This window comes from Aureobasidium namibiae, assembly GCF_000721765.1.
Source record: "Aureobasidium namibiae CBS 147.97 unplaced genomic scaffold scaffold_14, whole genome shotgun sequence".
Classification (NCBI taxonomy): Eukaryota; Fungi; Ascomycota; class Dothideomycetes; order Dothideales; family Saccotheciaceae; genus Aureobasidium; species Aureobasidium namibiae.
Window position 1 is genome coordinate 644980 of NW_013581195.1, and position 13337 is coordinate 658316.

General features: G+C 52.2%; 7 protein-coding genes across 7 annotated transcripts; 3 read left to right on the forward strand and 4 right to left on the reverse strand.

Moving 5' to 3' along the window:
• Window positions 1-378: 378 nt before the first annotated feature.
• Window positions 379-1995, forward strand: M436DRAFT_84061 (uncharacterized protein; the record flags this gene model as incomplete). Its single annotated transcript, XM_013569894.1, has 1 exon — window positions 379-1995. The coding sequence occupies one exon, from the start codon at window positions 379-381 to the stop codon at window positions 1993-1995; it is 1617 nt and encodes a 538-aa protein (XP_013425348.1).
• Window positions 1996-2234: 239 nt separating this feature from the next.
• Window positions 2235-3409, reverse strand: M436DRAFT_52107 (Clavaminate synthase-like protein; the record flags this gene model as incomplete). Its single annotated transcript, XM_013569661.1, has 2 exons — window positions 2235-3247; window positions 3304-3409. The coding sequence occupies 2 exons, from the start codon at window positions 3407-3409 to the stop codon at window positions 2235-2237; spliced, it is 1119 nt and encodes a 372-aa protein (XP_013425115.1).
• A 961-nt stretch (window positions 3410-4370) lies between these two features.
• On the reverse strand, window positions 4371-5157 carry M436DRAFT_65898 (Isy1-like splicing factor; the record flags this gene model as incomplete). Its single annotated transcript, XM_013569799.1, has 2 exons — window positions 4371-5099; window positions 5155-5157. The coding sequence occupies 2 exons, from the start codon at window positions 5155-5157 to the stop codon at window positions 4371-4373; spliced, it is 732 nt and encodes a 243-aa protein (XP_013425253.1).
• A 1109-nt stretch (window positions 5158-6266) lies between these two features.
• On the forward strand, window positions 6267-7812 carry M436DRAFT_52251 (nucleoside hydrolase; the record flags this gene model as incomplete). The annotated part of the gene is made up of 8 exons (XM_013569684.1): window positions 6267-6511; window positions 6567-6689; window positions 6754-7033; window positions 7088-7156; window positions 7207-7270; window positions 7335-7457; window positions 7510-7569; window positions 7625-7812. 8 exons carry the CDS (start codon window positions 6267-6269, stop codon window positions 7810-7812), a joined length of 1152 nt encoding a protein of 383 aa, XP_013425138.1.
• Window positions 7813-8078: 266 nt separating this feature from the next.
• Window positions 8079-9413, reverse strand: M436DRAFT_65900 (dolichyl-phosphate beta-glucosyltransferase; the record flags this gene model as incomplete). Its single annotated transcript, XM_013569800.1, has 3 exons — window positions 8079-8426; window positions 8479-9246; window positions 9303-9413. The coding sequence occupies 3 exons, from the start codon at window positions 9411-9413 to the stop codon at window positions 8079-8081; spliced, it is 1227 nt and encodes a 408-aa protein (XP_013425254.1).
• Window positions 9414-10702: 1289 nt separating this feature from the next.
• On the forward strand, window positions 10703-12301 carry M436DRAFT_84066 (uncharacterized protein; the record flags this gene model as incomplete). The annotated part of the gene is made up of 1 exon (XM_013569895.1): window positions 10703-12301. One exon carries the CDS (start codon window positions 10703-10705, stop codon window positions 12299-12301), a length of 1599 nt encoding a protein of 532 aa, XP_013425349.1.
• Window positions 12302-12509: 208 nt separating this feature from the next.
• Window positions 12510-13214, reverse strand: M436DRAFT_15210 (PIG-P-domain-containing protein; the record flags this gene model as incomplete). The annotated part of the gene is made up of 1 exon (XM_013569586.1): window positions 12510-13214. A coding segment is annotated over one exon (705 nt), but the record flags the coding sequence as incomplete, so codon positions are not given.
• Window positions 13215-13337: the final 123 nt, after the last annotated feature.

The window sequence follows — 13337 nt, forward strand, 5'->3', positions numbered from 1 at the left end:
GCCGACAGGCATGGGTGTGACGCACGCTGAGGAGGCACATCCCAATGGGGAATATGTACGTATAAAGGCTAGCTCGGATGCGGCTCTTATCAGCACTCGTGTGGTGCAGGGCTGCAGAGCTGCATGTGCTGAGAACATGGCCTTTTCCAGACTCGTTCATGGCAATCTGCAAGACATCCTTCATCCATTGCCCTGTTCTCTCTGCTGTGAACTGGACGTCGAATTGCCCTTGATACGCTCCTTGTCCCCCATCTCGTACAAAGAGCTCTCGGGCAGCTGAGCACATGGTACTCGACGCCTTGTGCCTGACCCCGACGGCCTCGACTGGACTGACCATTCCCCCATCAGACCAGCAGTCCACATAGTTACAAGCCGCATATGAGCAACATCCTCGACTGCCTGGCCGCCGGCCCCGCATCCATGCCAATGCCTGGACAAGCCGAAGCTGAAGCTGTCCGAGCTGACCGACACGACGACCGAGACACGCCATCGCAACAGTTATCTGCTTCAACTCCCTCGGCTCCCTCAGACCAACCTGCCGCCATATCCACCGACCCACCCTTGTCGGCCTCTCTGAACCAGTCTCCCAGTCCGCGCCCAACCGAGGGACGCCAGGCTTCACGACGCAGAAGCCTCGAACTTGTCGCCGGCGCCCACGGCGATGTAGATGGCTTTATTAAGGAACTCGACCAGAAGCGCCGCCAACTCGACGACCAGATCCACAAGTTCATCGCCCAGAAAGAGAGGGAGTTCAAACTTCACGAGCGCGAGCTGCGAACTCGCTATCGATCCCCGACTGCTCTCTCTACACAATCCCCTGGAGATGCCTCGCCCACCGTACCTGCTGATCCGCCTGCCAATGCTGCCGATAGCAACCAAGACGCACAGCCTTCCAAGGAAAAGGACCACGAACGCGAAAGTGAGCTGCTAGGCTTGTTCACTCCTGCATATCTTCCTCTGTTGGAAAGTAGACCTCCTGGTCTCGACCGCTCTCCTTCTGCTCCTGTGCTCAGCGATCCTGCCACTTCAACGCCCATTCTACCTGATCGTCAGACTCTGCAGCGTGCTAACACCGACCCTGCTGGCCATAACAAGTCCCCATCCTACAGGCGCGCCTTAGGTCCAAGGACCCCTTCATCTGGTTCCGATCAAGGGAGAAGCCTCGTTTCCGCTCTGAAGTCGCCATCGGCTGGCCCAAGACTGTCCAACAAGAAACGTGTCTCGCTCATTGTGGGCGATGCCGTCGTTGCCCCGAGTGATAACATCTTCTCGAGTGCAGCCAGACCCTCTGACCAACCTCCAGACACTGATCTGGTCGCTGAACACATCGAGTTCCAGGTTCCTGTCCAACCTACGCCAGCAGCGACGCTCGAAGCAGTCCCACCACGATCGCCCTCACTGGACAAAATCGAGTCTAGTGTTCCTCAGAGCATTGAAACCGGACTTCAACCTGGAGGCTTGAGCCTGGGCTTCGCCTCGGCCACCCGCGGTCCCGGCCTGGCTAACGACTCTTCACCATCCAAGATCAATCCTGGCGGCGACCTAATACTGGCTTCGCCGTTCTCCATGGATGAAGAGTTTGAGTCCTCCGAGATGTACACAACCCAAATAGAAGACATCGATGCAGATCTGGACTCAGGTCTGGATTCAGAGTCAACCTTGCGCGCAGCAAGTCCGGCTAGTCCCAGCGATAAAGATATATCACCGATCACCGATGCGCCCAGCCTCAACATCCCTATTGGGAGTTTCGGAACTTCGTCTTCTTCATCAGCCCAGCCAATCTCACCAGGCTTCTCAAGACCGTCTGTGCGGGAGGACCCTCAGCTGGACCTCAGTGAAACGTCAGAAGAATTGCCTACTCCTGGGTCGCTGTACGGTTCGTTTTCCCGACCGAGCTACAGTAAGCAACAGAGCAGTGGCGGCTTGGGAGAATCGTTCATGCAAAGAAATGCCGAGAAGTTGATGCGACGCCGACAGTCGGTTCAGAGACCGTAGAAAAATCATGATTCATTCAAATATAATTAGCCCGCAGGAGTTCATCCAATGCAGTATCAGCGCACATCGCTTCTTTTCTGCACATCCACCACGCGATCCTCTCGACAGATTGTCACATCACTTGCGCCTTGCACCATGAAAGAGTTTTGTGGACGCTGTTACGATTGTAATTTTGTTCGTCTAGTGGATGTAAATCTATCTGTGTTGTTCTGTCACCCTCCGGCACTCTGATATAGGCTTCATTCTGGACCAAGAGGATCCTGAGAGGCCGCCAGGTTGCATTGTCTGAAGATACGAACTTCCTCAGGCAAGAAACTGCCCGTGACTGAATGAATCACTCCTTCGTTATTGAATAGAGCAAGGTCTCCCTCATCCCAATTGACTGAGTATACTAGCTCAGGAGCGATACCAGGTCTCTGAAGCCTGTGGATGATATCTCGGACTTGCTTCAAATCGCTGATAACGGTACCATCAGCAAGATGGAGCTTCTCGACCGCAGAAGGGTGAACTTGCAGAGCCAATCGTCCAGTGACGGGATTGCGCCAGCACATAGGCAGGATCTTGATCTTCTTCTCGTCGATTGGCGGCAACTCATCGCGAGACAGCTCAAGACCATCGGAAACCAGACCGAGGCCATCACTCCTGGATCTAGCAGGCGACATCCAGATGTAAGGGTGGGGAGCATATTGCACTTTTGTCGTCCTAGCAAACTCCTTGTCTTCTTCTGAGAGAAGGTCGTATGTACGGTATGAGCTAACGAACGCCGTGCTTCCACGAGGCACTCTCATCTCGTCATTACTTCCGTCATCATAACGAAGAGTCTGGTATTCGGTCTTGGGTACACTGACAGCCATAAGACTGGTGACCTTGGGTGGTGACAAATCATATAGTGCAGCGTCGATGTGCCAGCGGTAGAATCTCGTTGCTTCGCGGTCATCGTCTTCGCTGATTGGTGTCTTGTGGAAAGTCTTGTGATGAGGGTGCTTGAGAGTGATATCTTTCAAACCTTCAAACTCAGCAACCGGGCCATTTCCAATGACTTGTACTTGGGGTTGGTGAGGAATGGTCTTGAGGTCAGGGTGAAGCACGCTTCTTTTCGCGTCGAGAGTCTTTCCGTGTCCATAAGTTCCAGCTGAAGGGTCGAACTTTTGTGTTAGCTCGAATTGAGCTTTGGGTGAGAGTGATTGTTGGTTTTTGAATAGAATCACGCTGTTCTCGTATAAAGCATTTCTGATGATCTTGAAATCTTCCTCTATCGAACAAAAATATTAGTTCAAGTCCATGCTTCTTAGAAGATGGTTGACTTACCTGAGAGGTTCTCCAAGTCTGCTCCCCTGATCTCAGCAACAAAATCTATCTGGGAATCCGATGGTCGGATCTTGTGTACTGAGATTTTGTTTATCTTGACAGCCATTGTGGCGTATGAACAGAGTTGATGGGGATTGAGCTTGATATGATTTGGCGACAACGACGGTCTAGAGAGAGCAGTGTGCAAGGCAGATTGAAGGAGTCGAGACATGATCTAGTAGGTAGTTTATATAGGGAAGAGTGTGTTGAGGTTCATCAAGTTCATATTCTCTTTCCTGATGGAAGTCGGAGACGCCCGATGCATAACTCGACGTCCTCCGATCGAGTTGCTCTACATTGCGAGGAATTGTCATGGAGCTTGAAGATAACATGCCGTTGACTCCGTATCTCTCTCTCCGTCGTTCGGCCGTGGCCGCTATGCGGAGTGCACCGGGGTGGGTGATTGAGCAGGGCAAGAGCGAAGTCGGTTAGAATGGGACGTGCACCATGCCCGAGATAAGGGCAACCACCGTGGAGAAGCATCTTGTGATGGCCAAAAGTATCCGGAGACAAATTCCTTCTAGACCTGTTCTTTTGTTCTCTGGGATATCATTTTCTTTAGAAGCGCTTTAAGCCACCTCGTACTTCGGAAGTCAACTACACACAGGGTCACACTCCTGAGTGCATGATATATGGCGAAGGCAAGACCTTTCTATTAACAGCTCTATTAGACCTCTATATATATATGATAGAGTACATCACACAGGCAGACCATGATTGTGGTTGTATCGAGAGCGCGATGGGTTGAAAATGTGAGTTTTTTGATCCCAGGGCAGGAAGATCTCAGATTCATTATTTACAAAGGCCGGATTTATCTGCAGAAGACAGCAGGACCAGGGACCAGACGAGGTTTTCGAGATGGGTCAGTCCATGCGAATGGACCCTTGGCAGTGTGGATTCTCATAGCTGACGCGTGAATATTGGGTGCCGTTTGGATGCAGGAATGGCTAGTATGATGCGACGATCGGCGGCCATAATGGAGCATGATGAAGCATGTTGCGTAGACTGCGCAGAGTGCCACCAGGTCTTCACAGCTTATCAAGCAGCTTTCGTTTCCTTCTCTCGATGAGTTCGGCCTCAACTTCTTCTGCGGTCGGAAGGTTCCAAGCAACACCATCTCCAGAATCCCCAGGTAACGGCTCCCAGTCCGTGTCCTCCGCGTCTTGATCATCCATAGTATGCTCGAATGCTTCCTTTTCCTTCTGTGCCTCGTAGGCTAGCAATTTGCCATCTTCTTCGTCAAGGTTGTAGCCGTAGTAGGAGGCATCGACTTTCTGGCGTAGATCCGATCGCGTCTCCAGAGCCTTGTCTTCCTGTGGTTTGATCTTTGCGGCCTCGAACAGCTCCTTCACTCCGGGCAATTCTTTTGCTCTTCCAAAGTAGCGGTAGCCCTTTCCACCTCCTTGTATCTCCCTGCCCTCTTCATCGACAACCCGACCACCTCCTCTCATATAGTTCGGCCCTCCCAATTCGCGAATGCGCATCTCCCACTGCCATTTTTCCTTGAAGAGCTTGTTCAGTTCGTCGTTGATGTCGCGAATTTGAAAGTCAGAGAGCGAGAGGTCCTGGATCTTTGAGACTTTGCGCGATATCTCCTTGAGCACTTGACCGCGCCAGCGCTCACATGTCGGTACGGATTCTTGTTGCGATATGGCCTTTGGTCGCCGCGTGCGGGTTGTGTCGAGGATGCCCAGGTCTGCTGCTTGTTGCGCCCTCCATCTGAACAGTGTGCTTTGCGCTTTCTCTGCGTTACGAGCCTGCGCATGTTAGCCATTCGATCATGTTTGCGATCGAATATCGAAATGAACTCACCATGTTGTGTGATGTGTGGAATGATTATGACCGCGGTCTTGACGAAGCATGCAAGTTTAGTTCACCGAACTGGCGCGAGCTTGCCGAACCACGCGCTTCCCACGTAAATTTTGTGGATATATAGTTCTTCAAATGTTTGTGCTTCATTCCAAGTCGCAGTGGTTTAGTGGTAAAATTCGTGCTTGCCATGCACGAGCCCCGTGTTCGATTCACGGCTGCGACAATTTTGTCGTTTTGCACCTGTGGGCACTGTTTGTCTCTCACTCAACGCATAGCGTGAGACCAATGCCATCAACCTTTGAACATGCACAGTGCTTTCCAGACGGTGGAGAGGTTCACAGAGAGCCTATAAGATCGCGACCTTCGATGGATACTTCTTGTGCACCAAAGGAACTGTGCATGCCCATAGCTTCTACTGAGGAGCATGACATACATATCTTTGCAACTGGAGAAGTCGCGCGACTTGTGAGCACTTTTGTCGTCCTTGTCCTTACGGTCCGACAGTCTCCGAAGATCTGCACTTCTCACTGGATTTATTCTTGACCGGCAAATATGCCGCGTTGCTACCGCAGTGATGCAAGGTTTTTGGTCCATGGACTGGCACCAAGAGTCATGACCAAAGCTTCGAGTTGAACAAAGCTGGGTTTGTACCTCTCTTTGGTGACTGCTTCGGCTATCTTGATACAACATAGAGTAGTCGTCTATCTTGACTAAACATCTCAAATAGCTTGGTAGCTTGGCACCACGGACGTGACCGAAGCAATCGCATATGCATCCTATCAGCGTACATGTGTATCTCTGTTATCTGCCCGATCAGTGGCTCTCCATCGGCTATCCAAGCAGACGCGGTTCAGAGTACGCCTTCTGTCAGCCAAGGCATACGACCACGGGCCACAGAGGTCCCTTCCGCTGTCCGAGCCGTTGACCACGCGACAAGGCGCTTCACCCGCAACTTATTGACCTGCCAAAATGTCGAACCTAAATATTGATAAAGATAAGCACGCCAAGATTTATGGATTTTTTGCTAATGTGGATGTGACTATAAGAATGCTTTCTAGGGCAAGTGGAGTTTGATTCTCAAATCGATCGTTTTGTCTGATTCTCTATTTGCAATGTCTCTCTCGTTCTCCAAGCTCTTCGCTGCTGGCTCTCTGGTTGCTGCCAGCCTGACTGGAGCTGCTCCTCTGGAGCAACTTCAGGAAAGGTCGGCTAAGAACATCAGTAGACCAAAGGTTATCATGGACAACGATTGGGGAACCGCTGGTTTCATTCCCTTCCTTATGGCACTTGATGCCGGCTGGGACGTTCTTGGTCTTGTCTCTGACACCGCAAACTCGTGGGCCTTGCAGACTGGACTGTAATTCTACCTGACCCGCGATTGAAATGTTCTGTACTAATCACAATGGTTGTAGGCATGCTCTGGCTACCCTGGAAGTTGGCAACCTTTCTTGTATTCCCGTTCACAAGGGAGCAGACTACCCTATTCTCAACACACCCGAGCTTTTCCAGACTTGGGAGATGGTCCATGGCAAGCTGTAAGTCGCCGAGTCATTGTACTCTGCAAGTGGATGTATAGAACTGTTCTGACCGTCATTCCAGTGCATGGGAAGGTGCCTTTGCGCCAGAGAACCTTACCTACGAGGCATTGGGCAACGACCCTACTTCGGGTGACCCAACTCGCGTCTCAAAGGCCGCTCTTTACGAGGGCTACCCCAACACCACATTCGCCTCCAAGGACGCAGCATGGTTCATGATTGAGCAAGTCCGCAAATACCCTGGTCAGGTCTCAATCTACTCGGCCGGTGCTCTGACCAACATTGCTCTTGCTATCCGCATGGATCCCGACTTTGCAAAGAATGCAAAGGAGCTGATCATCATGGTATGGCAACCTTGAGGACTTCAAAATTGACAGCTGGACTGACACTTCTTCTAGGGAGGCTACATTGATAGTAACCTTCTGCAAGTTACCGGCAGTGTCTTGCAGGCCGACCTGAGTTCTGACGTAAGTTCAGGCTAGAAGGTGACGAGTGATTTTCACTGACAATTCAACAGATCAACTTGATGATTGATCCCGAAGGCACCAAGATTGCTCTTACTGCTCCTTTCCCTAACATCAGTAGGTTTCCCATATCTTGAGGCTGAAACCTTCACACGAGTACAAATACTGACTGTGTGTCCAGCCATCGCTGGTAACGTCGCCAACCAGGTCATGGTTACCCAAGAGTACCTCGACGACATTTACAAGGTCAAGAACCCTTACTCTTCTCTGATGCACAAGTACTACGGCACCATCTTCCCCCTCTGTATGTATTCTAGGCCCATCCATCGAGAGATACAGATGCTAACGACAACTAGGGGATGAGACCGCCGCCGCCATCATGCTGGACCCCACCATTGTCACAAACACCACAAGCTGTACGCAAAGACCGTGTGTCCAACTTTGATCTTTGTTCCTAACATTGCAATCTAGTCTACCTCGATGTCGACACTGCTCCTTCCAGCCCCAACTACGGCAACATCCACGCCTACCAGGAGGCTCTGAAGCCCAGTGCTCAGAACCTTCAGAAGGTCAACATGGTTGTTTCGGTCGATGGCAACAGACTGAAGAAGTTTGTCAAGAGATCTGTTCAGTACCCCAAGACCTGCGCCAACCTTTGAGTTGCTGCATCTGATAATATGTAGAAAGTAGTGTATCTGCCAAATCAAAGTTCAAAATCTAAAAGTGTCTATCTTATTGTATAATGTTCTAGAAAAACGCTTGCCATTCCGTTTCGTATGTTCGATGTTGACGGATTGTTAATTTAGGATGGTTTGAGTTGATCATGTTTGTGCCCAAAGCCATGGGGTGGAATGACGTGGTTCAATGCTGCTTTTGTCTATGGTAAAATCGATGTACACGGTGGCGAAGAGATTGAGAATGCAGATTACACGTCCCTTCGGTAGACGCCGACCATCCATGCAGCTCTCAAGACAGCCAGTCCCCAAGCCATGCCCAGAGAGTCCCAGACAACATTCAGCTTGCTACCTCCGACTTCTTTCCAACCGATGGCGACTTCGGCCATTGGAATGCCAGCACTCTCTGCAAGCATGAGCATTTCGACGTCGAAGATCCAACCTTCGCTGTGCATGTACGGAACGATGTATGGGAGAGCAGGGCGAGTGAATAGCTTGAAGCCGCACTGGGTATCCTTGATCGACGATGTGGCTGGGGGCGTAAGAAGACGTAGCAGAAGATGGAAGGAATGCATGAGGGTGTTTCGCAACAAGGAGCGCTGTAGGAGAGTTAGTGATGATGCTCAGCTCGGTGGATTGTGATTTGTTTACCTTGACGACAGCTTCGCTGCCAACCATATGTGCTCGACTCCCAACGCCGACAGCTCTGCCCTTGGCATCAGCGACACGGTCGCAGCTCTCTATTAGCTTGCCCAAGTCTGAGAAGCGAGAAGCACCGTCGGCATCGGCGAAGACAATGTATGCTCCTCTTGCGTGGCGCATGCCGTGGGTGACAGCTCCTCCTTTTCCTCTGTTCTGTTCCAAGGATATGACGCGGATGCTGCCATGAGGTATACTGGTAGGGACTGTTTCGACTTTTGGAGCAGACTTGGACCGCGTCTTGGGACCGTCATTAGAAGACCATGGACCAGCCGGGGTGGGAGGGGTAGAACAAAGTTGATGATTGCGAGCAAAGGACAGGGCCGTGTCGATGGTCTTGTCGGTCGAGCCGTCGTTTACAACGAGAATCTCCCAACCCTTTGGCTTGTCGCCTGATGTCGACTGCGATTGTAGCGGTTGTGGAAAGGTTGACTGCAGGTACTCGACAGCCTCCTCGAGCATGCCGCTCATTCTTTCTTCTTCGTTGTATGCAGGCACAACAACGGTGACCAAGAGTTCGGGCTGGGTAGGTCTGAAAGCATCACCTGTAGCGATCTTGCCGGTGCGAGCCTGTGATTTGAGCGAGACATGGTGGTCGTACCAACATGGTTGCGTTTCGGGGTCGCTGACAGACCCGTCAGGTAGGATGGTTGTGTACTTCTTCTCGGACTCGTGCGGCGGTCGGGGAACAGGAGCGACAATGAACAGACCGAGGTACAGCTGAGTTGCATGTCAGAATGAGTTGCGTGCGTCTGCTGAATGTGGATAAACAATACCAGAATTGCGAAGGAGAAGACGGACAAGCAAGCAACGGCTAGCAACAGTTGTGTCGGCACTTGTTGCACCTGGTCTATCAGGTTGTAGACTTGAGTCCGAACTGCATCCATTTGTGCGCTGTCTCTCAGCTTCTGGTGAATTGGATCAGGTTTCTTTGGGCCATCAGACAGTCATGGAATCGCGACCTCCTAAAAGCAGAAGCCGTGTACGCGTTACCCCTCGAGTCGAAGGGGGGAGCTTGATGCCACATATCAGATCAAACATGGGGCAGCCGCACCGACATGCCCGGTTTCTGACTCGCCAACCCGTCTCTTCTGTAGCAACTCTGTTGATCGTTTCCAAGCTATAGAAATGCACAGTTGTTTCTAGATTAGAGCTGCATCAGAAGAGGGCCCCAGCGAATATCCAGCTTCGACTGGCAAATAAATTCTGTGTCTTCTTGGTATTGTTGACTGCACCTGGAAGTTTGCAACATTGTCATCTCTCCACGTATCAGGAGAGAATCTCCACTATAGAAATGCACAATAACTTCGACATCTAAGCTGTATCCAAAGAGAGTCCAAGATATACCGCTTCTCAGTGGAATATATTCTATCTCTCGAAAGTATTGTGCATTTCTATAGCTCCTGCGTTGCATACCTGTGCACGTGGGGAGACGGCACAAATCGGACCCTGACGCGTCGGCGTCCTAATGTTTGCATTGCGAGCAAACAAGGCCGACGCGTCACGCGCCTGCCTACTATAACTTCGACCGCGCGCGTCAGCGGAATGCTCCTTCCTTTCTTTCTTCCACGTACCGGATGATCACCTTGCTTCTCTGTCCCCGCATTCAACCTGCCCGACTGCAAAGTAAACGTGTGAGTCTTTAGCTGTTTCCCACTCCCGCAATCTCCCCGTAGCACTGCCCCCAGTCTACCCGAGTTGCCCAGTGGGTACAGTCGCTGTTTTCCGGTTGATGCCATCCCTGGAAGACTACCCGACCGCGTCAGTTCATACTGTCCCCGGTTCCCACACCCCTTCTTGCAGCGCTGCCCGGTGGTTCCTACCATCTCCGCAGTTATGTTCGAAGCCTGTGGGGCTGGATCAGTCCCTGTTCTGTTCGTCTAGGCCTCTTCATACCAAACAGGGTGTCTCATCTGTGTCAGCTTCTTGGTACTAGGTCAGGGCTGCCTCATTAAACAAAGCCCGGGTGGGTGGGCGTACGATTTACTCGTACGGGGCTTCTGCTCTTTTCCACCTCTTCATGAAGACTGTGTTCTGTCAGACTTGTACTGACTGTTTCTCTATTGGTAGTGCACGTCAAGCCCAGCATTGTGTTGTCCGTTCATCAATTTACATCAATCAATTTCGATATCGTTTGTTTCTTCTTCAGAACTCTTCCATCATCAATCTTCGCGAGATGTCCCAACAATCCGAATGGATAAGGCTTCTGGAGCCACAGTTGTCGCCGCGTGTCAGCTTAGAATGGCTCGTTTACGAACAGCCCGTTATCGCTTTGTTTTCAAAGTCAGGCAACTCGGAGTACTCCAACGTTGACCGTGAGCATCTGGGCCAACCTTGCCGTCACGAAGGCGACTTGAGCCTCCTACTTTCCGTTGCCCACAACGAGGAAGACAACAAGCTCCTGGTTCTCCTGAGCCAGAGGATTATCGTAAGCCAAGGTGGCAAACCACGTATTCTATATATGTTTGTTCCCGTCGAGTCGCTGGGCATCGAGACTGCCGAACCTGCGTCCTGGAAGTTGTCAGATGGCATCGTGCCACTCCGCACCGTCGACGATGATAACGATGCAAGAGACGACCAGTCATCTCGTCTTCTACGCACTTCATTTTCTCTTGCGAAAGAATCCTGGGTCGTAATGCCCAACCAGCCACGTCTCGGCCGCGTGCCAGACGATGCTATGTCGACGTTGCGCAAGCTCAAGAGCTTGTCTGAGGCCACTCGCTTCGACCTCTTCGCCGCCCACGATCCTCTGGTCTACCAAGGCCTTCTCAGAGCCAAGGCCATCCTCGCAGAGCCAGCCGTGACTGGCTTCAACGTCAACCACTATCGGTTCTATCCGGGTGGGAGAAGTGCCGTCGTCGGTGCCTGGAGGTGCCAGGGTTGGTTGCCCCAGGAGGAAGGGGTACAGGTCAGCAGTGGCAGGGGGGTGAAGCGAAGCCACGAGGAGATGGCAGGGGGTGGACCTTTACCACCGTCATATGACTCCGCAGCATCAGGGGCTGCACCAGGGGTTCCATCAGAAGTCGAGTCCACCGATCCCTTCGACATGGCCCTGATCCTGTTCGAAGAGGATGCTGCATCCGGCCAGGAGTCTGGTCAGGGGTCTGTCTTGTCCGAGATATACCCTAGGGGTCGCTCAATTTCTCCTCCGACAGTGGTCGAAACCCCTCTCCCACTGTCGCCGAATTTCGTTTTCTCGCCTGTCCAGCCTCAGGAGGCACCGCCCAGCTACCATCTGCCGGTGTGCCAGGCCAAAGGACCAACTGCGACTGGTCATCGCAACGTGTTGGTGAATTGGCTGGCAACTCTTCTGGCCAGATACCCCCTAATGCACTATACGTGCACCACGGACCTGCTTGCTTTGGGTGTGGCGGCCCAAGCAGGCGATGCAAGGGCCATCAGGGGCTTGAGAGCGAAGCTTGTGGCGACCCTCCTCCGCCACCAGGTGGTGCCTAAGAACACCCCTGGAAGAGACGAGGTTGAAGACCTGGTGTCGTGGCTTCTTGTGCTGGACCCAGATACCGGCGACACGATGTTTCTGGAGCAGCTGGCCGAAGCGACAAAGGCCTGGGAAGGGCAGCAGGGCCTTGGTCCCACCCCGCAGTCGCCCTACCCGGTGCTCTTTTCGCCGGAGCCTGAGCGTCCTGTCGTGCGGGACCTGGTCGTTTGCAAAGCTAAGATCATTGTGGACGCATGCATGGCATACGGTGGTGCCTGGGAGAATCGTGGAGGGTTGTTGAGGGCGATTATGGATTGGGAGCTGAAGTATAGATGATTGATAACACATCTTTGCGTGTTCTCCGAGCCAGAGATGCTTCCAGAGAGAGCCCATGATCAGTCGCTTCTCAATGGGTACTGGCCTGTTTCTCGATACCATGGTGCGTGTTCACAGTTGCATAGATCACAGACTTAGCAGATGGGAGGATACGGGTATGTTTCTCTTTCAGTATTGTTCGCATGCTTGTAAATCATAACATCGTATCGTCATCATCATCATCATCATCAGCTGTGCCATAGAGTATCTCGCACACACCACCGATAGGCACATCCATAACAGCATCCGTACCCTCATTCCACAGCGTATCCCATTGCAAATCTTTCGGAGGTATGTTCTTTCCAGTACTGTTGTCCCTCCGATGCAACTTCCACCTTCCCTCATCATCCTTGCGAATAATGTTTCCCTTTGCATCCACGACAGCAATGTTTGCAGCATCGTCGACCAGACACTCGACAGCATGCATCTTGAGAGTCAGGTATCCGGTGTTGTAGGAAGCCAATGCGACGTAGATCCATACGACAAGCATGACCAACCAAGCGGGGATAGCCAAACTCCACCAGCGATTGGGGTAGTAGTAGATGCCCAGCTGATGCAAGAATGGCGAAGGCAGGTAGCTCCAGAGCAAATAGATTGCAAAGGTGAGGGTGGATGTCAGGTACAGGGTAAAGCCATAGTACTCGTAGGTGGGGACTTTGGGCGAAGCGCGAGGAATGGGCTTTGCGGTGCGGAAAGACGTTGTGAGGGTGGTTGCAGCTGCACTGTTGGGAGTCTGCGAGGTGCCTTCGTCGCTGCTGGGGTCTGGCGTTGTAGGCCTTGAGGCATGCGTGCTGAAGGTCGGGCGCAGCAGACTCGTCAACGAAGGGCTGGGTGGTAGAGGCGTCGGAGGGCGATTGTAGAAGGGCGGCGCAAAGGTGGCAGGGCCGAGATACGTATGCGATTGGGATTGCTTGTGTTGATACATGGGCTGTCGCGGCGAGGGCATGGAGTCGCCATCTTCGTCTTCACTGCCCGAGTCGATCGAGGCAGGAGCGTC